The sequence below is a fragment of the Molossus molossus genome, unplaced genomic scaffold (assembly GCF_014108415.1).
Source record: "Molossus molossus isolate mMolMol1 unplaced genomic scaffold, mMolMol1.p scaffold_m16_p_4, whole genome shotgun sequence".
Classification (NCBI taxonomy): domain Eukaryota; kingdom Metazoa; phylum Chordata; class Mammalia; order Chiroptera; family Molossidae; genus Molossus; species Molossus molossus.
This window is the reverse complement of record NW_023425377.1, coordinates 3,759,920-3,785,588: the sequence shown is the minus strand read 5'-3', so window position 1 is coordinate 3,785,588 and position 25,669 is coordinate 3,759,920. Positions and strand designations below refer to the sequence as shown.

The following is a 25,669-nucleotide window of genomic DNA, read 5'->3' as shown; positions in this document are numbered from 1 at the left end:
GGTCATTCATTCACCAGGGCCACAACAGAAGCTGAGAACAGACCAGTGAACGAGACTGCTTTCCATTCCTCTACAGAACATACCTTCTTCTCATTTTCATTTTCTACCTCCACCACTACCACCTTAGGCTTCCATACAGGGAAGAAACTAAAAGCTGTAAGGGCATGTCTCTCTGATATAATATTTATGTTATTACATGCATGTGAGGGACATTATTTCCTATGTCACATATGTTGCCAGTGCATCAGGACATTATTGCTAATTGTAACAGGGAAGGGGGGAGCAGAAGAAGTGAGATGCCCTGACTTCTATCTGTGAGGGTACCTCCACACAGAAGAGATGTGTTCAACTTTCCCTCCAGACATTCCTAATTGTCCCATTAAAAAGACTGTATTCATCATTCCCACCTTAGAAATAATGCCACTCAAGCATGATACACCGTTAGGCGGCAGATGATTCTAAAGGTTTGGAAAAGGAATACAGTATGATTTCTTTTTTCTTTTCATCCTCACCGGAGGAAATTTTTCCATTTTTTGTTCAGATAGAGTGGGAGGGAGAGAGAGGAAGAGAGAGAGAGAGAAACATCGAGTGGCTGACACCCGCACGACCAACCGGGGCCGGGGACAAACTGCAACCAAGGTATGCGTCCTTAGAGGAAACCAAACCTGGGTCTCTGGACCGCAGGCCAATGTTCTAACCGCCGAGCCAAACCACCCAGGGCTACAGTATGATTTTTTAACGGGGGTGAGAGAAGACTGGGTCACTTAAAGTTATGCCAGTGGTCATCTGGATGCATGTGGGCAAAGCACTTACTTTACCAGACTGTTAGCTTCCTACCTGGTCCATAAGATGACTTCCAAGGGGCTATTCAAGCCTAAAACTACACAGTTCTAAATCTTAAGGAAACCCACAAATTACATACAGTGATACTCTTCTTCTGTCAGATAGCTGGTAGAGCTAGAGAGAATTCTCTATGGGTGTGGTCACTGGGAAGCCCCTGATAAAAATCCACATTCCCCAAGTCTGCATCATCAATACAAGATTCAGTGGGGTTAGAACAATAGAAGGCAAAATGAGGCATCATTCATGACATGTGAAAGAGAGATTGAATTTCAGCTTCAGCAACACTCACCAGACTTCTTCTTTGTACCCAAATGGCTAGGTGTCTGTGCAAAGTCTATCAGCAAGACTGACAGTTAAGGGATCCAGACTGTCTGCCTACCACTGTGCCCCCAGGGTGGTGCAGTCATTAAGATCCCACAGAGGTGTCTGCTGTGATTCTAGGGCCCAGGGGCTGATGTTATGAATAAGGCCTACACATTCGGGGTAAAACCTTGTAAATAACATGACCATGCTACCTGAGTCTTTCCCTCTGTTCTCAACCTTCCATGTGGATAATGCTAGCATTGAGCCAAAGGACAGCACACATCCTAACTTCTCAGAGCTGCCACCATGCTCGAGGTAAAGAGAATACACGATGAAAAAAGAGGTGAGGTCCTAGAAATAAGGTTCACATATCCACTAGAAAGAAGGTTTTAGCTAGGAAACAGCTTTCTTTTTCCCCCAAATGAACCTGTGGCCTCAGGGCCCTGGGACAGCCCCTAGTATAGTAGTAGGCCTTGACATAAAGAACCATTTTCTCCGCATGCAGTCCTTTTTATTTTACTTGAAAGAGAGAAGCATGGACCTGTTATTCCACTTATCCATGTATTCACTGTTGAGTCTTGTATGTGCCCTGACCAGGGATTGAATTGGCACATCAGGACAATACTCTAACCAACTGAGCTGACCAGCCAGGGCCTGCATTCATTTTTCCAGCAGGCATGTGGTAAATTCTAGGGCAGGATATTCTGGTACATTCCACCCATTTGTGGCTACACCAGCCCTTCTTATTATGTACAACCCCCCTCATCCCACCAGTATCTACAATTGACAGCATTCTTCTTTCTCCCTCTTAGGGTTCAAGGTAAACTGAAAGATGCTCTCCTCATATACAAAACATACTGGGTGATCCCTTGACCTCAATAATCTTAACAACCACAGACTTGCCAGCATATAAAAGTTTGAAAAAAAAAAAACCAAAACCAGCCTGCTTTTCCTTATAGGCCTTATAGCAAGTGAATACAGTCATCATGCTTTATCCCCCCCTTTCAAAACTTAAAATTATCAATTGCCAATAATGCTCTAAGGCACAGCGAGCAAACTGCAGCTAATGGGCCAAATCCAAACCATCCATTTGTGTAAATAAAGTTTTATTGGCACACAGCCACAACCACTTGTTTCTGGGTTGTCAATGGCTGATGTAGTGCTATGATGGCAGAATTGAGAGTTGAGGAGCTGTGACAAGACTCTGCATGGCCCATGGTATTTACTATTTACAATGGCAGAATGTATTCACTATCTGTCTCTTACAGAAGTCTGCCAACCCCTGCTCCCAAGGGACTGTGATATTTAACCATCCTATTGATAAATGTATCAGAGGATGATTTTATATGTTCCTACCATCTGTGCTCACCTTAAAGTCTATTTCTGGATCTTTACAGCAGGATACACAATTTGCAATCAACACGATTAATATAATGAAACTGCACACAGAGAGGATCACAAAAGATGAGGAAACTTCTGCAGCAGGTGACTCCCCTGGAAAGAGAAATAAGTAATATTAACATCATGGACATTCTAAATTCAACTTTAATAAACAAATCAAGCCCAGCTGGTGTGGCTCAGTGGTTGAGCATCAACCCATGCACCAAGAGGTCACTGGTTCGATTCCCGGTCAGGACACATGCCTAGCTTGTGGGTCTAATCCCCAGTTGGGGGCATGCAGGAGGCGGCCAATCGATGTTCCTTTTCATCAATGTTTCTATCTCTCTCTCTTCCTTTCTCTCTAAAATCAATAAAGACCTATTATTAAAAAATAATAATAAATAAAAATAAATAAATGAATCAATGTATGTTCCACCAAATGTAAATGGGACCAAGAGTTAATAAAATAATGCTTAAATGCTCAAGATAAAGCTGATAACCAATCCAGAATAAAAAGTTTGGGTTTTTATTTACTTATTTGTTTTATTATTTTTTTAAATATGTTTTTATTGATTTTTTGAGAGAGAGAGAGAAACATGGATCGGCTGCCTCCCGCATGCCCCCTACTGGGGATCTAGCATACAACCTGGGCACGTACCCTGATGGGTAATTGAACCAGGATCTCTCAGTCCATGGGAGGACACTCAATCCACTGAGCCACACCAGCCCGGCAGAAAGTTAGAGTTTTTAAAAATCTTATTTTGAAACAATCTTAGATTTACAGAAGAGTTCCAGAGACAATTCAAAGTCCCCATTACCCTTAACCCCACTTCCACTAACAATAGCATCTTATGTTTCCATGGTACATTTATCAGAGCTAAGACAGTAATGTTGGAACATGACCACTAATTGAACTTTAGACTTTATTTGAATTATACCAGTTTTCCCATTAGTATCCTTCTGTTTTCCAGATTCAATCCAGGCTACCAACACTGCACTTAATCCTCATGTCCCCTTGGTCTTCTCCAATCCCTGATGTTTCAGTCTCTCTTTGTGTTTCATAACTTTGACACTTCTGGAGAGTACTGGTCAGTTATTTTGTAGAATGTTCTTCAGTTTGGGTTGTCTCATGATTGGACTGAGGTTGTAGATATGCCAAAAGAATCTAGAATAGCACAGGGTGAACGGCCCTCCTCATCACATCGCATCAAGGGCACATGATGTCGGCACGACTTATTCCTGGGCCTGTGGACCTTGATCACTTGGCCAGGTGGTTTCTGCTGGGCCTCACCACTGTGAAGTACTTTTCCCTTTTCATCTATTCCTTAAAAGTGGGTCCCAAAGTCTAGTACACACTGGTAGGGAAGGGAAAGTAAGCTGTACTTCCTGGAGGGAGGAACATTGCAAACTTTGTAGACATATGTTCAAACTACCACAGTAGTTGTATTTGGCAGAGACACTTTGAGATTATGCAAATATCCTGTGTCTCCCTCAAGTTCTGCACATTAATTTCCCCATTTGTCACTGCATCTTGCCTGCAGCCATTAATACCATGATGCTCTAATGGTGATTTTCTATTTCCCTCAATCCTTCAACACTTATTATTTGTAAATCTTCTGTAAGGAAGATTTTCCCCTCCTTACTCACTTATACAGTTACGGACTCACAGGTATTTGTTTTATATTCTGGGGTTATAATCCAGTGTTATCATTATTTTCTTGCCCCAGCTGTTCCAGCTTTGGCCCTGGGAGCTCGTTCTAGTTGACTGTGGGCCTTTTGGACACGTTCCATCCTTTCCTTTCTCCCACACTTCCTCACTTGCTGGCACTACAGTTAGCTCCAGGCTCCTCCGTATCTTCCCTACGCCAGCTGTAGAATCACCCACTTCTCCGAGGAGCCTTGGTCATCATAACCAGGAGCTTTTCCACCGGAGCAGGAGCTGCACACCCTGCCCGTGGCCCCTTTTTGCATGGCAGTGGTGGGGGCAGGTACTTTTTCAAAATAAAGCAAAACAAGATGCAACAGAAATTACATGTGAGCCACAAAGCCTGAAATATTATACTATCTGACCCTTTATAGAAAGAGTGTGCAATCCCTGTTTAGTGCATAAAGATTTTTTTTTTATTCCTCACTCAAGGATATTTTTCTATTTATCATTAGATGGAGTGGGAGGGAGGGAGAGAAAGAGAGAGAGAGAGAAATATCAGTGTGATAGAGACGCATCGACTGGTTTCCTGCACGACCCAACCAGGGCCAGGGACGAACTGCAACTGAGGTATGTGCCCTTGATCAGAACCGAACCCTCAACTCAATGGTCCGTGGGCCAACGTTCTAACCACTGAGCAAAACCAGCCAGGGCTAGTGCATAAAGATTTTTACATCTCACTTTCATCAAAGAGTTATCTGGAAAACATTTAATCAACTAGGGCTATTTTGAGCATTTTCTTTGAAAGAACAAACGGTTAAGTCTCACCTACTGGTGTTTTAATAAGAAATAAATATTTCCCCCCAGCTTTATCGAGCTATAACTGACACATAACATGATTTCAGTTGAAGGCGTCCAATGTGATTTGATATATGTATATATTGTAAAATGATTACCACAATAAGGTCAGAAATAAACTTTTCCTGCCCTGGCCGGTTTGGCTCAACAGTTAGAGCGTCGGCCTGCAGTCCAGAGAGACCCAGGTTCGGTTCCCGCTAAGGCATGTACCTTGGTTACAGTTTGTCCCCGGCCCTGGTTGGTCGTGAGGGTAGCAGCCACTCGATGTGTCTGTCCCTTTCACGTCGATGTTTCTCTCTCTCTCTCTTCCTCTCTCTCCCTCCCACTCTATCTGAACAAAAAATGGAAAAATGTCCTCGGGTGAGGATAAAAAAAAAGAAAAAAGAAATAAACTTTTCCTGAAAATCCTCATCTACAGCTAGTTATGTGTTCAAATATACCAAGGGGAAGGCATGGAGACAAGTTAATGAATGATGCCACCATTTTTCTTCAGTGACACTGTAGTACCTGAAGAAAAGAAAACCAAATCTAAACTCCTATACGAGTAAAACACATTCTTGAATATACATGCAGAGAGGTCTAAAATCAGCAGCAAACAGGACGAAGTCCCTTCTCAATAACAAAAGGTCTGTGAAAGCAATGCTGAAACCACACAGTTACAAGTGGGGCTCAGACTCTGTGCTCACAAATACTATAACCGAGGGTTTAACCGAGGGTTGTTAAGAATCTTCAAGTTCTAAACCAACAATATCTAAAACAGAAAAATCCATACATTGAACCCAAAGTGACTTGGTGACTCCTCTCGGAAAAAAATGGGAGAGAACATTGCTGACTCCTCTCAAAAGCCAATCTGGAGGGACGTGAACTTGCAGAGAGAAAGAATTCCTTAGCTGTAGACACTGTGCACATTTCTAAACTAAACTAAGTGAGGTGTGAGAGCCAACTTTCTATGAATTGAAGAAGACCCACAAAGATCCCTTTTTTCTCTTTTTCCTTTCAGCTGCCTGCCCTTTCATTCAGCTGGGTTTGTGTGTCCCCACTAGTATTTATTCTTATAACTTGTTTTCCTCCTGATTCATACAATAAATATATATGACTCCTGAGGCTTGTAGCAAAGTACTTGCATATCCACTGTCCTTTATTTCATTTTAAAATGCAGTCTGTCCATCGCATTTTAACATCCCTGAATTTCAGATGCATATTACACTCAAAAGTTGGTTTTTATTGGCAGAGTTTCTTCTTTTTAATGGCACAGAAATAAGGGTGTGTCATAATCAATTGTATCTGAGATTTGACAAAATACAGTATGATTTCATTTGATCGTTACAGCACCTCTGAGGATCGACCAGCTCCATGGCACGGGTGAGACACTGGCTGATATGCCCAAGGAGAGAAAGTGGCAGGGCTCCAGGTTCAGGGGCACTGAGTATAAATCTCCATTCTTCCCAGGATCCCACATTGTTTTGCTTTAATGAGGTTAACTTTTAACACTTGAAAAAAGCCTAAACTAAGTACTTTGAACCAAAATCTATCACTGTTAATTAAGACAGTTCACATTTCTGAGGCTCTCCTCCAAACTCCACACAGCAAATATTACATCATTTTTTCCTCTCTTTTCATCCATAATTTTTTATCATCACACACTATGTACTTATTGTAAAGGCAGCTCAAGGATCTGATTCATGAAACCGTCTTCTGTGCATCACAGGCAAGCATGAGAAGTCCTACGGTGTGAAAAGTAACAAGTGGCGCCGAGTTCTGCCCTACCTTTTACTCTCTGCTCTATCTACGTGTGTCTCGGTGAGGACACTACAGCGGCGTCTGCTCCCTACACTCAGATTTCCTCAATGTACACCTCAATGTATACTCAACGTCAGTGTCTACCAGTCCCATTGAAAGGACTCTACAAATTACTGTCTGAAAAGAAACTTACTAGGTAGCCTTAAGCAGAAATTTTTAGTTTTACCACTTTTAAAAACTGTTTTATTTAGTTTGATCAGTCCAAAGCACTGTGCTTTTAAAAAAAACAACTATATATACCAATGAAGAAAATATGTCCATAAAATGAGAACTAGAAGCAACCTACTCAGGCTGGAAGGTGAGATGGGTGTGCATAACCACAGAGCGGAAGTCGACTCCAGCCCTGAGGAACTAGAGCTAGAGGCCCATGTCCCAGTGGTCAAACTGCAAACCGAGCCCTGGGAGGGAGGTGCCTGATCACAACTGTTAGGAAACCATGAAGCCAGATAGTTTTCCTTTAACATCCTCCATCTACAGCATTCAGAAATGCATAAATCAAATCAGCCATCTACTAAAGAAAAACATCAATAACAACAAGAGTGTCTCCAGACGTTTCGGCAGCTCTACCCATTGCAAACTGGGAACAAGGGTAACTAGAGGTCTGGGGTGCTTAGCATGCTTCCCCTAGACACCAAGTAAAACATCCATGGCATCTCTAACACACAATCTTGAGTTGTCATTTTATACTTTCAAACCATTTTAATAGCTATCTAGCACTTAATTTAACATACAGAAACTCTGAGAGGTACGTACCTATTATCTGTTTTATAGACAGTTAATTAGGAGCCTGTGATTTCTCAGAAATGACTCAGAGTAAGTCAGGAGTACTACCTGATTATTAATTCAACTATTATAAATCCCTGTCCAGAGCTTCGATTAGAACTTGAACATACATGTAATTAACTAAAGAGTTACCTATGAATCCATTTCAGGAGTAAATAAAAAATTTTAAAGACCCACATACAAAAAGAAATGATAATCAATGTTCGATCCATTAGAGATTGCAAAATGCTGATATTCTAATTTTGTCATTTCTTCTTCAGTTACAGGCTGATATACTTTATAAAGAGAAATTTCTTCATATTTACTATTTCCCTACCCAGGAGTTCAAGTCATAAGGGGTGTGGCTGAAAGTGCAAACCTTCTAATCACATGGTTGGTTCCTCTGCCCACCAGCACCATCCTGAAGCTATTTGGGGCCCACCTGGAGTCGCTTTATTAGCATCAATTCAGGTAAGGTTGATAGAGGCCTGTTATTAATAACAAAAGATGCTCCCATCACCCCTATCACTCAGGAAATTCCTTGGGTGTTAGGAGTTCTGTGCCAGGAAAGGGGGACAAAGATGGAACATGTGTTTCTTATTACATCACAGGTATTTACATTCTCCCTACCAGGAAACTTTCCCACTGACACACCCCTCCACTAATTCGTGCTCACCATTCAGATCTCAGCTTTGCAACTGGTCCCACAGTTTTGAGTCCTTGACTTTGGACCCCCAATGCACCCTGAATTTCCCCTTCTTAGAGTTCATCACACTAGTATTCTAAACATCGGTAAGTCTTCCCCACTAGACTGTAAGCTAAACAGGGTTAGGGACCAGGCCTGTATACTCCACCAGTAACTCCCAGTGCCCAGCACAGAGCCTGGCATTCAGTCAGAGTAATGGAAGGGAGGGAGAAAACAGTGAGAGACACCACTAAGGAGCTCCAGCAAGGGAGGGAAGATAAGCAAGGTGGGAGGGGAGAAAGAAATTCATGAGTAATCTCCTGATTAACTGAATGAACTTATGTTTAAAGGGGCTAACAACATTATAAAAGTAGCAGTCCTTTGATAATTTTATGCCTTATTTGGCAAAGTTTTCCTCCCATTACTAATCACACCCTAATGCATACTGTATTGGGTGGTTCTGTCCCTTCCCACTATTAATAGTTTATCACTTATTCCCCCGGTCTCAGAGAACTTCCACAAATACTCTTAATTTACTCATTTTGCAATTCAATGTTTAGCAGTATAAATATTAAGTTTTCTTTAAAAAATAAGTTTTCTTAAAAAGTGGATTTCCCCCAACTTATGTTCTCCTGTGATAACAAGTATTTACTCACACACTCTGTTCTCCATGGCGTCTCACTTCAACGGAAAGATGTAGGCGTGGACGTACTCTCTGCTGGCAAAGCAGAGATCCAAAGACACCCTTTCCTCCGTGGGAGCCCCAGGACACGCTGGACTGTGGAGACGGGGCTCCACTGTCCCTGGGCCACCACTCCTTTTTTTTTGGTAAAAAAAAAAAAAAGGGATCTTAGCAGGTCCTTTCTAAGATGTGACTCTAGACTTGTAGTCTGAACACTGTGTATTAGTCTGCTTGGGCTGCCATACGAAACACCACATATTGGGTGGCATAAACAACAGAAATCTATTTTCTCGCAGTCCTGGAGGCTGGAAAGTCCAAGATCAAGGTGTTTAATAGTCACCTTCTGAGGTGGGGGGAGGGGTGCCGCAGGGGGACTTGAGTCAGCCCATAACACTGTAGAGTTATTAATTCAGGAGCACCCTCCCCACGGGCAGGGAGTCCTTCCTTGGGGGCACCAGGACAGCACATGCTGCCTTCCCCTACCTGCTCAGGGCACAGTGGTTTGGGAATGGGAAAGAACTGTACGACTGTCAAAGCAAGTATCAGATACCAATGTCAGTCTTCTGTCTTCTCTGTTCTCTCGCCTCTTGCCTCGGGAAATTCACATGAGACATTTATGTGTCTAGCCGACAATGAAAACTGGTAGCCACTGGCTCACTAGACCATGGCAACTCAGTAGAACTCAGGGAAGCTAAGGACCAGCAATCTTCCAAATTGGTCTTGACATCAAATCCACCTCTGAAATACATTGCTTTGGTTTTTTGTGTTTTTTTAAACAGTAGAAGCACTAAGTCCATTGCCCTTTTCCAATATCCTGACAAATAGCTTCACATCCCAGAGACCTAGTAAAATGAATCATCACCATACTACTTGCCAACAGACACTAGACAATCATTACATACATTTCAATTTAACCCCTCAAAATTAAAAACCCACCTATCACAAAGGTTTCGCACACAAAGAATCTTAAGTCACTAAAGGCTTCCCTGCCTCTTAATGTCACAATACACCTACATGAACTAGTCTCGCATTAGAAAGGGAGAAGGAAGCCCAGCACTAAGGACACCCAACCACACGGGACAGTGAACAGTGCACTGATGGCCCGGGTGGGTCAGAGGCCCACAAAGACCACTGAGCCAGAGGGTCTCAGCCTAGGACAAGCCTCACTGTGTGCAATCAGTGCTCTTCAGAAATGATTCTCAAGGTCAGCCAACCCAACTTGCAGAAAGGGTATATAATTTGAGTGCTGACTGAATACCTGTGGACGAGATCATTTTAGGTGAAGTTACTGTTTCACTCAGCCTATTCCACTAAAATCTTTATCAAAAGTTCTTTTCATTCCAATTTTTAAAGACGCTAACTAAGATGAAAGCTACCAGAGAAAGCCTCATCTAAGGAGGCACAGTTTGGCCAAAGGAGTGTCAGGCTTAGATGACTTCTGTCAGACTATTGCTCCCCACACCCTGGGAAGACGACAGCAGGGGTAGAACTGTATGAACCGGACTCCTGGTTAAGCTGAAGGCATGGTCAAGCTGAGGAGTGATGCCCTGTGCTCAGATGTTTGTGGCAACTTTGAATCAGACCTTCCTGCAGTCCAGGAAGACAGGTCAGGAACACACAGCAGCTGGTCCCAGAAGTAGAAGCTGGGGATGTTTCCCAGGGCTCCGCCCTCCACACTGGCCGCTTCAGTGTACTGGCCGCTTCAGTGTACCGGTACTCTCGGGGAAAGGACATTCTGTCTCTCCTCACTACTTCCCATGGAAATCTGTACAAATGTGCAGGCAAATCAACGGCAGAACTGGGGTCACAACACAACTTCAGCCAATACCATTTCCACCCAATTGAGCCAAAGTCTAGAAAAAAAAAAACCTAAATGCATTTGCCTTACTTCCAGGTAGGGCAGACCCTAAAAATCCCAGAAAAACACATTTACCTTTTTTTTTTTTTTTAAATTTTCCTACAACACCTTGCAGTAGTCTATGGTCTCAGAAGCTTTCTAGCTTCCTAAGGGCTAAGTTAAACTCTTGCTAATATAATTGCAATGTAGTCTTAGGCAACGTGTCTTTAAAAAGTTCTCTCTTCAGCCCTGGGTGATTTGGCTCAGTGGTTAGTGTCAGCCCACGGACCAAAGAGTCGCAGGTTTGATTCCAGTCAAGGGCCCGTACCTCAGTTGCAGTTCGGTCCCCAGCCCTGGTCGGGGTCATGAGGGAGGCAACCAATCGATGTGTCTCTTTTTCACATCGATGTTTCTCTCACTCTCTCTCACTCTCTCATCCCCCCTCCCCCACTCTATCTTAAGATAAATGGAAAACTATACTCGGGTGAGGATTAAAAAACAAACAACAAAATACACAGCTAATGACTGAATGGTGCTTACTATGTGCCAGGCACTACTCTACACTCACTCAATCCTGCAACAGCCCTCTAGGTAGGTCTTATTATCAGCCTCATTTAAAAATGAAGAAACTGAGCAATGGAGAGGTGACAGTGCTTTTCCAAGGTCACATAACTCCTACGTGATGCTTAGGGTATGCGCTCCTACACCCCTTGACAGCAGAGGGGTGAGAGAGACTGTGCCCAGGACCTGGGCAGATGTGACATGGAGTGCGGGGTAAAAGGACAACTCCCATCAGTGTTCCTCACTCTTAACATGAACAGATTTTCAAGGACCGTCTGACATTTGGGAAAAAACTCCTTAAAAAGGTTAAAAGACAGTGACCAACCCAGACAGACAAAAAGGTACTTGAAGGAGGCAGACAGTATAGATGTTTACAAATAACTAAAACAAACCAACTATATTCAATATCCTCAGAAGTAAGAGGAGATATTACATTCATGAGAAGATGCTATTTTAAAAGTGTGTAGGTGTTGGGGGGTGAGAAACTCCTGGAAATAAAATGTAATGGAAAGAATAAAGGTACTCTCCCATAGTAGGACGACAAGACAAAGATGAACAAAAGGAGAGAAGCAGCTCATTCCAAGAAATCCAACATTCAACAGACATTCTTCAAAGAAATAAATGTTTACAAGTGTACAAGTTTGTCACTACATTTTTTAAAAATCAGAAATAAGTCTTATCATCTTTAATTAAGTAGTACAACTTCAGCCCTGGCTGGTTTGCCTCAGTGGTTGGAGCATCGCCCGTGGACTAAAGAGCCTCAGGTTCATTTCTGATCAAGGGCACATGCCTTGGTTGCAGTTCAGTACCCTCCCCCATTCCCCTGGCTGGGGTTGTGCGGGAGGCAGCCAATCTATGTGTCTCTCTCACGTCTATGTTTCTCTCTCTCTCTATCTCCCTCACACTCTATTAAAGGTAAATAGAAAAATATCCTCGGGTAATAATTTTTTAAAAAAAAGTTGTCCCTGGCCGGTTTTGCTCAGTGGTTAGAGTGTCAGCCCACAACTGAAGAGTCTCAGGTTCGATTTCCGGACAAGGGCACGTATCTGGGTTGCAGGTTCGATCCCTGGCCCCTGTCAAGAAGGCAACCAATCAATGTGTCTCTCTCACATTGATGTTTTTATTTCTCTTTCTCTCTCTTTCTTCCCTCTCCCTCCCTTCCACTCTATCTAAAAATCAATGAAAAAATATCCGCAGGTGAAGAGTAACAAACAAAAAAATTAAAAGAAGTTAAAAACTAATGTGACTGTTTTGAGCCTAATCATGGAAGCTAGCACTTTAGTTTCTTAATTTATACTAAGGATTTACCGTTAATACTTCAAGAATCGACTACATGACAACTGTGTTTAAATTTCATCTCAGTATTTTCAGTTGACAGAAATAAATATCCAGAGGAGAAATGACTGAAATTAGTCTGTGTGTGCATCACACTAATAAAAGTATTCTCGACAGTGCAAAGCAGTGAACATGGTGAACAGGATGAACTGGACGGTAGGACCCCTCATCCTACAATTAGACCACCAATGACCAGCAGTATGAGACTGACTGTGCTACTTAACTTCTCTGGCCCTCAGGTCCTGTACTTATAAACTGGCATGTTAGCTCTAAAGCTCTTATAAGGACATATAATTCCAAAATTGTATGATTCTACCAAGAGCCTATATATGGTTAATATTGGTAATCAGATCTTCTGTTAAAAGCTAATTTTTTCATAAAGATAAAGTTAAATTACAGATTTCTGGGCTGCACCCCACATCAGGACTCTGGCAGAATGTTCCCAGGGTATTTTTCAGTGTCTCATTAGCAATCAGGGTGCGGGTGCTGCTGCATTTTAATAACAGCCTCAAGTCAGAGTCAAGTGGGGCTCTGCTCTGTAACTGCAGGCTGGATCCTGAGAAAGTAACAGTTGCTCCTGATATAAAGAACCATTCTAGAGAGGGATGCTGCCAGGGAGAACCAGGAAGAGGATTTTTTTTTCCTTCTGAAAGGAACGCAGGTTGAATTTATTGAGGGTTTGGAGGAAGAATTTGCAATGTGAAAAAGACATAAAACTTAAATTTAGAGGCTTATCTGAGAGATAACCAACAGGTCATAACACCTATTTTGCAATAAAAAGCTGAAACTGCAAAATTTCACAATTACCGTTGGTTAAGACAGATATTTTAAATGTGCAAAATGACTGCAAACTCATCCTCCTCTATCTTCTAAATCCAAGGTATCTTAGAGATTAACTTCCTATAATTAAAGGTTGCAGTTATGTCATATCATACTCAAGTCTTCTGTTCACTACAGCAAAAGGACATCAGATGTACTCAGGATGGACTAGGAACATGGAGAACAAAGGCAGGGAAAAAAAGAGCTTTTAAAAATAAGATGCTAGCCCTGGCCGGTTTGGCTCAGTGGTTAGAGCGTCGGCCTGCAGTCCTGAGAGACCCAGGTTCGGTTTCCGCTAAGGGCATGTACCTCGGCTGCAGTTTGTCCCCGGCCCTGGTTGGGTCGTGTGGGTGGCAACCACTCGACGTGTCCCTTTCATGTCGATGTTTCTTTCTCTCTCTCTCTCCCTCCCACTCTATCTGAACAAAAAATGGAAAAAATGTCCTCGGGTGAGGTTAAAAAATAAAAATAAAAATTAGATGCTAGCGGTTTCACTTTGGGATGAGAGCAACTTCTCTCTTAAAGTTCACTATCATAGCCCTGGCCGGTTTGGCTCAGCAGTTGGAGCGTCGGCCTGTGGTACAGAGACCAGGGTTCGGTTTCCGCTAAGGGCATGTACCTCGGTTGCAGTTTGTCCCCGGCCCTGGTGGTTGGTCGTGCGGGTGGCAGCCACTCGATGTGTCCCTTCACATTGGTGTTTCTCTCTCTCTCTCTCCCTCTCTCCATCTGAACAAAAGATGGAAAAATGTCCTTGGGTGAGGATTAAAAAAAAAAAAAAGTTCACTATCATAGATGCTTGTAACTAATTTATTTTCTCCTATTCAGGCATACATGTTGCCAAAAATGAGTCCTGAATTATCTGTACTAGCATATGAGCCTATGATGTTCTTAATCAAACCCACTATAATGTAGCTATTTCAGAGGTAGTCTACTTTCTTTAGCTAATCATAAGGATATTTTGTACATCACCCAAAAATGTACAGTTGTTTGTATGGAAAATAATACAATAATTAATAAACAATAATACAAGAATAAACTGTTTTGAGTACTCACAGCTGTAAACCTACTTTTGCTCTACCCTGTATATCAACATACATCTACTAGCTTAAAAAAAAAGTACCTGGCCTGGCCAGTGTGGCTCAGTGGACTGAATGTCATCCCATGGACTGAGAGGTCCTGGTTCAATTCCCCATCAGGGCACATGCCCAGTCGGGGCGTGCAGGAGGCAGCTGATCTATGTTTCTCTTTCTTTCTCTCTTCCTCTCTCTCTAAAAAACAATAAGAACATATTTTTTTAAAAGTACCTGATAAGCCCTGGCCAGTTTGGCTGAGCGGTTAGAGTGTCAGCCTGCGGTCCAGAGAGACCCAGGTTCCGTTCCCACTAAGGGCACGTACCTTGGTTGTAGTTTGTCCCTGGCCCTGGTTGGGTCATGCGGATGGCAGCCACTCGATATGTCCCTTTCATGTCAATGTTTTTCTCTCTCTCTCTGTCTCTCTCTTCCTCTCTCTCCTTTCCCACTCTATGTGAACAAAAATGGGAAAGTGTCCTCGGATGAGGATAAAAAAAAACAAATTACCTGATGAAAATATGAAATAGGCTACAAATCCTAGGCAATTCCAAAATTAACTAGCTTGGGGGAAAAATACTTTTTAAAAACCAAGATGTTAACATAACATTATGTGGAGCAAATAACCCTGCAAGCTATTATATAGGTCAAGAACCAGGACCTGCCCGGGGCAGTGTGCACATCTACTACCTGGGAGTCAGAAATGTCACCGAATTAAATCTGCTCTAGCTTAGAGTCCTTGCTAGGCTGGGTTGCAAAGGGCAGAACCTGGCGGTTGGGGCTGGCACGTCTACACCACAAGGTTCTCAGCTCCCAGGGCCAGTATTTGACTGTCAGGCTACTGGTTCACAGTTTTTACTGATTATTTATACAGGATATTTATAAACTGTAAAGAGATTACTAGTTATACCGACTTCCAAAGAAGGGACTGAAGTTAAAAAACAACAACAGCCCTGGCCAGTTTGGCTCAGCGGTTGGAGCATCAGCCTATGGACCAGAGTCCCAGGTTCGGTTCCCGCTAAGGGCACGTATCAAAAAAAAAAGCAAAAACAACAACAACAAAAGTATTTAGAGCCGTAGGGGTGTTCTACCCTGGAGTGTTTACATTCCTTTGTGGTTACAGAGCAGGTACTTTTCATAGGAAGAATCTTCAGAACCATATTCTTGCATAGTGGTCCGGAGTAGTGACCTCTTCAGATTTTAGGTGTTGGTATTAATTTTTTAAATTTTAAACTGTTCTTCCTTCCTTGAATCTCACTAGTTATACAAGCCAACAGATTTATATTAAATAACTGATATTATTTTGTCTCTAATAAAAGATAAAATATTTGTGTTGTGAGGGCAGAGAAATCCCAGAAAAGTACTATAAATGCAGATTTCCTGGTCAACCTCCAGAATCCTGAATCAGTTGGTCTGCTTAGGGCTCAAACACTGCTTTTCTACAAATCCCCAACTGATCTTGATGAAATGATCCTGTTTTATAAAAACACCTTTAGGCCCTGGCCGGCTTGGCTCAGCGGTTAGAGCGTCAGCTTGCGGTCCAGAGAGACCCAGGTTCGGTTCCTGCTAAGGGCATGTACTTCGGTTGCAGTTTGTACCCAGCCCTGGTTGGTCGTGCGGGTGGCAGCCACTCGATGTGTTCCTTTCACATCGATGTTTCTCTCTCTCTCTCCCTTCCTCTCTCTCCCTCCCGCTCTATCTAAACAAAAATATGGAAAAATGTCCTCAGGTGAGGATTGATTAAATAAATAAATAAATAAAATAAAATAAACATCTTTACTTTTTCCTAAAAAATTTTCAACTGAACTGATACCATAACTGGGATTTATATCAAAACAATGGGGTCTGAGCCAGTGGGAAGGGTACTCGTGAACAAGACTGACCACAAATTAAAAGTTGTTGATGCTGGGCAATGGGTACATGAGGGTTCATTATATTATTTCCTCTACTTTTGCGTATGTTTGAAATTTTCCATAATAAAAAAAAGAGAAAAGCCCTGGCTGGTTTGGCTCAGCGGTCAGAGCGTCGGCCTGCGGTCCAGAGAGACCCGGGTTCGGTTCCAGCTAAGGGCACGGACCTCGGTTGCAGTTAGTCCCCGGCCCTGGTTGGGTCATGCGGGTGGCAACCACTCAATGTGTCCCTTTCACGTCGCTGTTTCTCTCTCGCGCTCTCCCCCTCCCACTCTACCTGAACAAAATATGGAAAAATGTCCTCGGATGAGGATTAAAAAAAAAGAGAGAGAGAGAAGCTCCATAAACAGATCAAAACAAGTCTACCATCCATGCTCTTCAGGAGACCAGCCATCAGACATTTGACCTTAACTTTTTTTTTAATCCTCACCCGAGTATATTTTTCTCTTTATCTTCAGATAGAGTAGGAGGGAGAGAAAGGGAGAGAGAGAGAGAAACATAGAAGTCAGAGGGACACATTGACTGGCTGCCTCCTGCACAATCCCCACCAGGGCCGGGGACAAACTGCAACCGAGGTACATGCCCTTGGCTGGAATCGTACCCAAGACTCATTGAGCCAACGCTCTACCACTGAGCCAAACCGGCCAGGGTTGATCTTAACTTTCACCAACTAAATGAGGTGCCCACAATACCTTTCAATAATTTCCAAAGTCAACAGACCACTCCTCCCCTTAAATCACTCTAAATTCTTAAGTCTACGAGGTTTCCTCCCTCATATTCTTAGAGATCAGGGGTATAACTCATCACAACGTAAGTGTGGGCTGTGCACATGTACAGTGTGGGGAAGGGAGGAAAGGTAACTTTGCAGCAGAGAAAGCTGACAAACAGTACCTCAGCCAGGTGACCAAGGGGGGGGGGGTCTCTTAGGCTTAAGAATTTAGTGAGAGTGATTTTAGGGGGTCCGGAAATTGCTGAAAGGGACTGCAGGCACCTCCTCTAGTTGGTAAAAGTTCTGGGAGAATGTGTGATGGCAGTTATGTTGAAAGCACGGAACCGTGATGTGACGAGAGCGGCACTTCACCTCTGTGGTGTTCCTCCCCGGAACATCTAACCATGAGGGAAACAACACACCAATGTCAGCAGAGGGACATTCTGCAAAACACCTGACCAGTACTTTTCAAAACTGTCAAGATCATCAAAACAAAGAACAGATTGCTAGAGACTAAGAGGACATGATAACTAAATGCAACGTGGAGTCCTGGAACAGAAACAGGACTTTGGGAGACACTGAAGATATCGGAAAAAAAGGATGGACTCCAGTTAATAATAATGTGTTAGTAATGGCTCCTACTTGAGACAAATGTACTATACAAATGTAACATGTTAACAATAGGTACATGCCCTTGGCTGGAATCGTACCCAAGACTCATTGAGCCAACGCTCTACCACTGAGCCAAACCGGCCAGGGAAATCTGGGTAAAGGATGTACAGGAGCACTTTGTACTACCTTTGCAACTTTTCCATAAATCTAAAAGTGTTCTAAAAGAAAAAGGTTATTATTAAAAAAATAAAACAACTATAAATGGCCTCATTCCAGGCGATGAACTGTGGCTGGATGAAAAGCAAGGTTCACAGAAGAATTAGAGGCTCTAAGCTTATACCCTCTCCTTTTAACACACACACACACACACACACACACACACACACACACACACACACAGGAATGCTGGTCTGGTGAACTCAGTTCTCCAGTATCATCTTGATCATCCTCACCCACAAACGTTTACTGATCATCTACAAACTGTGGGATACCATGCAAACACTAGAAATACTAAGGCTATAGACACAGTCCTTGCAACCTGGGAGAAGAGGCAGAACTTAGAGAAACAAGGGGTACTTATTAAGTGCAAACTGGAGACTGGTACAGTGACTCCAAACCTTTTTTGATCACACAGCCCACCCATCAGTAAATTTTCTTCACATTCCTTCCACTTCATGTTAGTGTGCTAATGTATTCTATACCTTAAAAAGTCACATAACCCAAAATTTTAGAAACATGAAATGAAAATAAAAAGTTCAGTTCCCATGTTTTCATCCTGCACCCCATGGAACATCCTATCCCACAAGTAAACATTCTAGGAGGTCCTCAGGGGTAGGATCTCTAAGGACTGGGCAAGAAAGTTCTTAATAGGAACAGTGAGGCTGCAAAGAGCTCTCAGGCACCTGAGACATTTGGCATCAATAGTTCTCATTTTCCCCACTTAAATCACAACAAAGTCAAGTGAAATTTGGAATCTCTGCACTGCGCTAACCTTTGCACCAAGAAAAAAAAACAAACAAACAAAAAAACAAAACAAAACAACAACAAAAAATTTTTTTTAAATAGTGAGTTATTTTTCTGATATGCATGTTCTTTGTGGCAAATAACTGTAATGCCAAGGCATGGTTCCAAATGAGTCACTTGCTACAATTTAAAAATACTTCACTCCAATATTTTGCTCCAACACACTGGTTTTACCATATTTCTTCAGCTTTTTCTTACAACAGTGTCTTCATATGAAGATTCACAGAAAGGTTGAGAATGAAATCTAAAAACAGCTCTAATGTAGCAGTCTGTTTTAGACGAGGAATGTCTGTCCAGCTTCTCCTTTCTATAATATTCCTTTCTTCATGTCAGAGTAATAAATAAACATTCTAATAAGAGTAAAGCATAGCTAGGAGACTGCAAATATACATGATTTTAAAAGAGAAGGAGAGACAGTCAGAGTCACCTCTCCGAATGACATTTTCTAAGGGAAGCCTCAGCCCTGTGCAGGTCCAGGTTGACTGGCTGCTTCAGGGGTACTTTATGCGAGCATACAGTTTTGTTCAGGATCAACTAAACTTAGATTGCTCTCAATTCCTTTAAATTAAAACCAGCAATTGTTGACATGCAAGAAGAGATTTAGTCATCTTTTTTTTTTTTTTTTTTTTTAATCCTCACCCGAGGATATTTTTTCCATTTTTTGTACAGATAGAGTGGGAGGGAGAAAGAGGAAGGGAGAGAGAGTGAGAAACATCGACGTGAAGGGACACATCGAGTGGCTGCCACCCGCACGACCAACCAGGGCCGGGGACAAACTGCAACCGAAGTATGTGCCCTTAGCGGGAACTGAACCCGGGTCTCTCCGGACCGCAGGCTGACGCTCTAACCGCTGAGCCAAACTGGCCAGGGCGAGATTTAGTCATCTTGATGTTTAAGACCAGGTTTATTCCACAAAAGCAGACTAATCCTGATCATTAAAAAAATTTCTAGCATAATTCCTCAACATCATGAATTTCAAGAAGTAACAATACTAGCCTATATATCATTTTTTAATTTTTTTATTAATTTAATTTTGTTACACGTTTCTGCTTTTCCCCCCATTGACACCCTCCTCCAGATCCTGGCCCCACCGCCCCATCCCTAGCATTATTGTCTATGTCTATGGTTATACACACATGCATATAAGTTCTGTGGTTTATCTCTTCCCTCCCCCTCACCCAACCCCCTCTACTTCTTTGTCTCTGGGTCTATTTTGTTCATCAGTTTTTTTTGTTTATTATATTCCACAAATAAGTGAGATTATGTGATATCTGTCTTTAAATAAACTAGATTTAAAGGGTCTCTTTTTCACTCATCAAATAACAAATTATTTTGAGTAACAAAGGTTTTTTAAATTCAGCAAGTTCTAGGCATTCCACTTTGAGTTTCCTCTTTGAAGCCATACCACCCACCATTAGTCAATTCTATGATAACCCCCTAAATTCACAAATCAGAAGCAATGAAAAAATCCATGTTGTTGAGTGCCCAACAAGTAGCAGATGTGTCATATCACCATGACTCGACCTCACCCGCCCAACAACCCTTTAGGTAAATAGTATCATCATCCTGTTTTAATAATTGAGATTTAAGAAGCCTGGAGAGGTCAAATAACTGGCCCAAGGTCTTAAAACTATTGAAGTGGCACAGAAAGGTTCACACCCAAACCAACTCCAAAGTCCAAGTTCCAGCTACAATACCTGCTTTCCTATGGTTGTTGATGCCTTTTCTCTCATCTAGACTGAAAACCTGGACTCTTTCTATATGTCCATGTACAAGTGATTTTTGGAGGACTCATTTAACTGTTTCAGAGCCCTGGCCATCCCTTATTTACACTACAAAGTCTTTTTTATCGTATGTACCGGCTGTTATCTAAGTGACAGCCCACCGGGAACACGGAGGGCTCAAGGACTACATTTCAAGAGCTGCATAAACAGTCAGCACACTGGTATCAGCAAAACTGTAGGGATTTGATAACTTCAATGCTAATCAGTTACAAAATTGTTGGACCGACTTCCTATTACTGGGCAAATGAGCATATTTAATTAACCCAAAAATATCACCAACTGAAAGCAATTAAAGCATTTCCAACCTAAATCTCAAGCCTTACAGCCATAAACCTTGAAATAATTTACATGGAAAGCTTATTAAAAATACTTTTTATTTCTCAGAAGCTGTTACAATAAACACAAAAATTCACACTTTAGCAAGCACTCCCTTTACTTCAGAAATCTTTTTCAAGATACAAGTCTGTTTGTTTAATCTAAAACGAGAGCCCTGGTTCCCCAAGCTGCGGTTTAATCAGTAGCTGAGTCCCACCGGCTTCAGACTTCCGTGAGGTCCTTTATCTGGAGCTGCTGAGCGCTTCCTCTGTACTGTGTGACCTAATATGCCACAGAACAATAGAAGTGCTTTCCCTGTCTAACCACTACCCTAACATTAATAAGCTGTGGACTGAGAGGAATGCCTTCACACATACAAGATCTTTACGACATGAATTCGAAGAATCTTATAAAAGGCACATAAATGTTTTCTAAGAGAAGAATAGTCTAATACCATGATCCGTAGAAAATAATTTAACTGTAATCTTAATTTGGTAATTTAACTTTTTCAAAACAGTGGACTTTGTCCTTCTATCTAAGCTTCCTAGTGAGGACCAGCAAGATCTCAGTCTACCTAACAATGGGTCCTTGCAGATACAAATTCTCAGGAAAAGAGGCTTCCACAGAGGGAGTAAGGGACTCCCAGAGAGATAGGCCCAAAATGAAGTTCAACCAAGAAATGCCTCTACTGGGCAAAAGCAATCCACATATTTACAAAGCTTTATTATTAATGAATGGGTAAATACTTGTTCCAACTTCTAAATCTAGAAATGACTTTGGATGACAAAGAAACCTTGGATAAATGAATTTCAATTTAAATGCTGAATTTTAGCCTAGCCAATGTGACTCGGTGGACTGAGCATCATCCCATGGACTGAGAGGTCCCGGTTCAATTCTCGGTCAGAGTACACACCTGAATTTCACATTCCATCCCCAGTGAGGGGCAGGCAGGAGGCAGCTGATCGATGTCTCTCTCTCACATCAATGTTTCTATCTCTCTCTCCCTTCTTCTCTCTCTAAAAAAATCAATAAAACATATTCTGTTAAATGCTGAATTTTAGTAAATTGTCTCATTTCTTTCCCCATGCAAATGGGGTGGCAAAGGATAAAATTCAAGTATTTTTTTCTAACCTGTTTTTGATAAGCCATGCTTTCTCCAAGGTACTATTAATCAGTCTGAACTTTAAATAGAAAAAAATATGGCCAATGAGGCAAAAGACCCCATGCAATGATCTATCCTTAATTTGAAATGGCCCCAGCCCTACCTTCGTATCGAGTACCAGCCCTCAAATAATTAAAAGCCTGAAGATTATGTTTAACTGCTCTTTTATCTACAATATATGTTCAAGGGGTTCCTCTTTCTTAACCAGTGATCTCACCTATCAGGATTAGCTCAAAGGCTTCTTTTTTTTTTTTAGTCCTCACACCCGAGGATATTTTTCTATTTTCAGATAGAGTGTGAGGGAGGGAGGGAGAGAGAGAGAGAGAGAAATATTGATGTGAGAGAGAGACATCAATTGATTGCTTCCCACATGACCCCAACCAAGGCCAGGGATCGAACCGCAACCAATGTATGTGCCCTTGACCAGAATTGAACCCGAGACTCTCTGGTCCTCGGGCCAATGCTCTAACCGCTGAGCCAAACCAGCCAGGGCAAAGGTTTCTTTATTCTCTTTGGCCTAGAACCCATCTCTGCTACCAGGATTCATAATCTCTTCTACATGGAAATACAAACCTCCAAATCTATGTGCAATTGTGCATCTTCTCCACAGAATTTAACTCTATTTACCTGTCAGTCATAAGCCACATGTCTAACCATACAACTTTCAAGCAACAGAATATGAAGAGAAAATTATAAAAAGCTGTTATAAATAATCGAATATTTCTTTATGCTTTATTTATGTCAAGATTTGATATTACTATTTATGGATTAATTTTCCTGATTTTACAACACTGAAAAAAAAATTTAGATTTTATGATTTTTGCCTCCATAAAAAAACATGTTAAGAGGTTGATAGGAAGGCACATGTCTATGGGTTCCTACATAGGATCTGTTTTTCAACATTTATAAATATTCAATTAAACATGAAGTCATCTGGAAACTTCTTGAATCCCTTCCACTCTTTACCAACTATCCTACTCTGAGGCTAATTTTCAATTTCACCATCAGTATTTTTCAATACCAACATCAACATCTTTCCATAATGTCTTTTATAACTTCCAGATACTTTCTTTGACTCTTACCTGGGCTGCCTTTACACTTCTAATAATAGTCACTCTTCTTATCTATCAGATCAGAAGACCTAATTCACCTTACAAATATTTGATCTAAGGCAGTGGCAGAAATTTAGCAATACATTATATGGTACAATGATAACAGTTAATACTCAAATAAAGGGCACTCAATGACATAACCTGGTGTAGCTCTGGAAATAATTATATACTGCTTTCACTGTCGATGTGTTTGAAAATTATGTCTTTGCTGGGGACAGTAACTTCCACATACTGTACCAAATTAATAACATTCTAAAATAACTCTGGACTTCAAGAGTATTTCTAAACAGTTACAAGACTTGAATCAAACAAGTAGGGGGATCTAAGACCTGGGATTCAGTTATGACTCTACCTACAATTCAGCTGTCACCTTGGGGAGGTCATTTGACAACACCACCCCCTTTAGCCTCAGTGTCTTCAACTGAAAAATAAAGATATTGGACTACATTTTCTTGAAGGTCTATTCCAACTCAAAAATTTTATGAACCTATGAAATTTCAGTCTCTTCATTTCACAGATAAGCAGCAGATGATAATGACAAACTCGTCTAGATTTTTTTTTTTCCCTTTAAAAAAAAAAAAGACACAACTTGGGAATGCTTTCCTGGGGCTGGGGCTTCATCTAGGAACATAAACCGCACATGAAAACGACATCGCTAAAATGGAAAGGAAGAAAATCACACCGACTTAGCTAAAATAGAAACTTCCATCACCCTTGGGCCATTTTGTCAATAGTATTTCCAAGGCTGCTGCTCTCATCACTGGCTTCCTAAAATAGAAATATTGATAGAGGTGTTTCCTCCCCATTCCCAGGGAATCCATCTGAACCAAAAGCACAGCGTCTCCCATCAAGGAATAACTTCAGAACGAGTTGCAGACAATGAAGGAAACTCCGCAGAGCTCCCCGACCATTTGCATGGGGGCACGACCGGAGCTAAGAAACGGTTCTTATTATAGGACGTGAGAAACTCCCAGGAGGCAGGTGACATCTGGAAAGGGAAGCAGAACCGCCAGGAAGGGATGTGGGTTGCGGACCTTCGGGCAACAGGTCTGGAGCCAGTACCGCAGTCCGCCCCGGGAGGGGTCGGTCGCTGCCACCCCGCTCACCGCCCTCCCCAGCCCCGACCGCATCGCCTCGCCCCCGCTTCGGCCCCGGAGAGGCAGCCCGCCCCTGCGGCAGGAACCTCCCTATTCGCTCGCTTCCCCGGGCCTCCCGCGGCCGGCCGGCGCTCCGACCCGTCGGCGCCGCAGCCAGACCCGGCCTGCTGCCTCCTCCCCGGCGGCCGCGGTCCCGCAGCCCGGTGCGCGCCGCGGGCCCGCTCACCTGCACCTGCTTGCGGCAGCGGCACGGCCCCGGCACTGCCAGCGGCCAGGAGCAGCAGCAGCAGCAGCAGCAACGCCGGTGGCCCCGGCATCTCGCCCACGGCACGGCCCCGGGGCCGGCTCTCGGGTCGCCTTCCGTCCGTCAGTCGCTCCTGCCTCCCTACGCTGCCTCCGCGGCACCGCGCCGGCTGCTCCTGAGCGCACGTCGCTTCGGCCAAACCTCAGCACGGCTCCTGGTCCGCACCCGCCGCTCCGGCCACGGAAACACCATCCTTCCCGCCTGCGCTCCCGCCTGCGCCGCCGCCGCCGCCGCCGCCGCCGCCGCCTCTCAACAGCAGCAACAGCAGCAGCCCTGCGGAACCGCGGGCCCGGGCAGCCGCGCTCCCGCCGCCATGATGGGCTGCGTCATGTGACGTAGAGCGGGGGCGGGAAGCCGGGATGGACAACGCAGCTAGCCAATCGCCGGTTCCACAGAGCCTGGGCGGCCCCGCCCATTAACCTGGCGATAGGGAGGGTGTCTGCGGGTGCGCCCCCTGCAGACGGAGACGTGCGTGGGCATCAGGTAATGCCGGCAACTATTTTCAATTTTAAAACACGGGGAAGTATAAAGGAGACAATGAAAAGCATCCAGAATCCATTCTGAATTTTTTTCCCCAGGAGTTTAAAACATTTGGTCTTCCGTCTTTTTGACTTGTCAGAGCCGTTTTAGGCTCTTAGGTTGACCTTACCCATCCTATCAGCCACCAAAGAGCTTTGGGTGTTTTATCTCAATTCAACAAGAATAGAATCCCTCTCACCTCATACCCACTGACCCAGCTCCTGAGCTCGAGCCATTCCCTTTACCAAGAGTGCCCTTCCTGTCCTGTCTTGGCCACCTGGCACACTGCTGTTCATGGGTCAGGACTCACCTGAAGGATGACGTCACCTGAGAAGGACGCTCCCCAATCCCTGGAGAAATGAGGCACAGCTCCTCGTGCCCCGCCCCGGACAGACTGCTACCCCAGATACCATATTTTATTGTTCCCCTTACTGTAAGCTCCCTGAGGACAAAAACTGTGCCCCTGTTAACTGGGGCTCCAGGGGGCTGGCTCAGGGCCTGGCCCCCAATAGGAATTCTCTAAAGGAGGGGTGCCTGCTCCTGTT

General features: G+C 43.1%; 1 protein-coding gene across 2 annotated transcripts in view; it reads right to left on the bottom strand.

Annotated features, from left to right (window-relative positions):
* The window catches only part of LMTK2 (lemur tyrosine kinase 2), a 68,616-nt gene extending 43,983 nt beyond the window's left edge, over window positions 1-24,633 (bottom strand). The window contains exons 1-2 of one of the 2 annotated variants that reach the window (XM_036239612.1): window positions 24,528-24,633; window positions 2,516-2,640 (exon numbers count right to left, since the gene is read on the bottom strand). In XM_036239612.1, the coding sequence (XP_036095505.1) occupies window positions 2,516-2,640; window positions 24,528-24,618 (216 nt within the window). In that variant the 5' untranslated portion in view covers window positions 24,619-24,633. Of the gene's footprint in view, window positions 1-2,515; window positions 2,641-8,932; window positions 9,094-24,527 lie in introns of those variants that run through there. The other variant, XM_036239613.1, reaches the window with a different exon arrangement.
* Window positions 24,634-25,669: the final 1,036 nt, after the last annotated feature.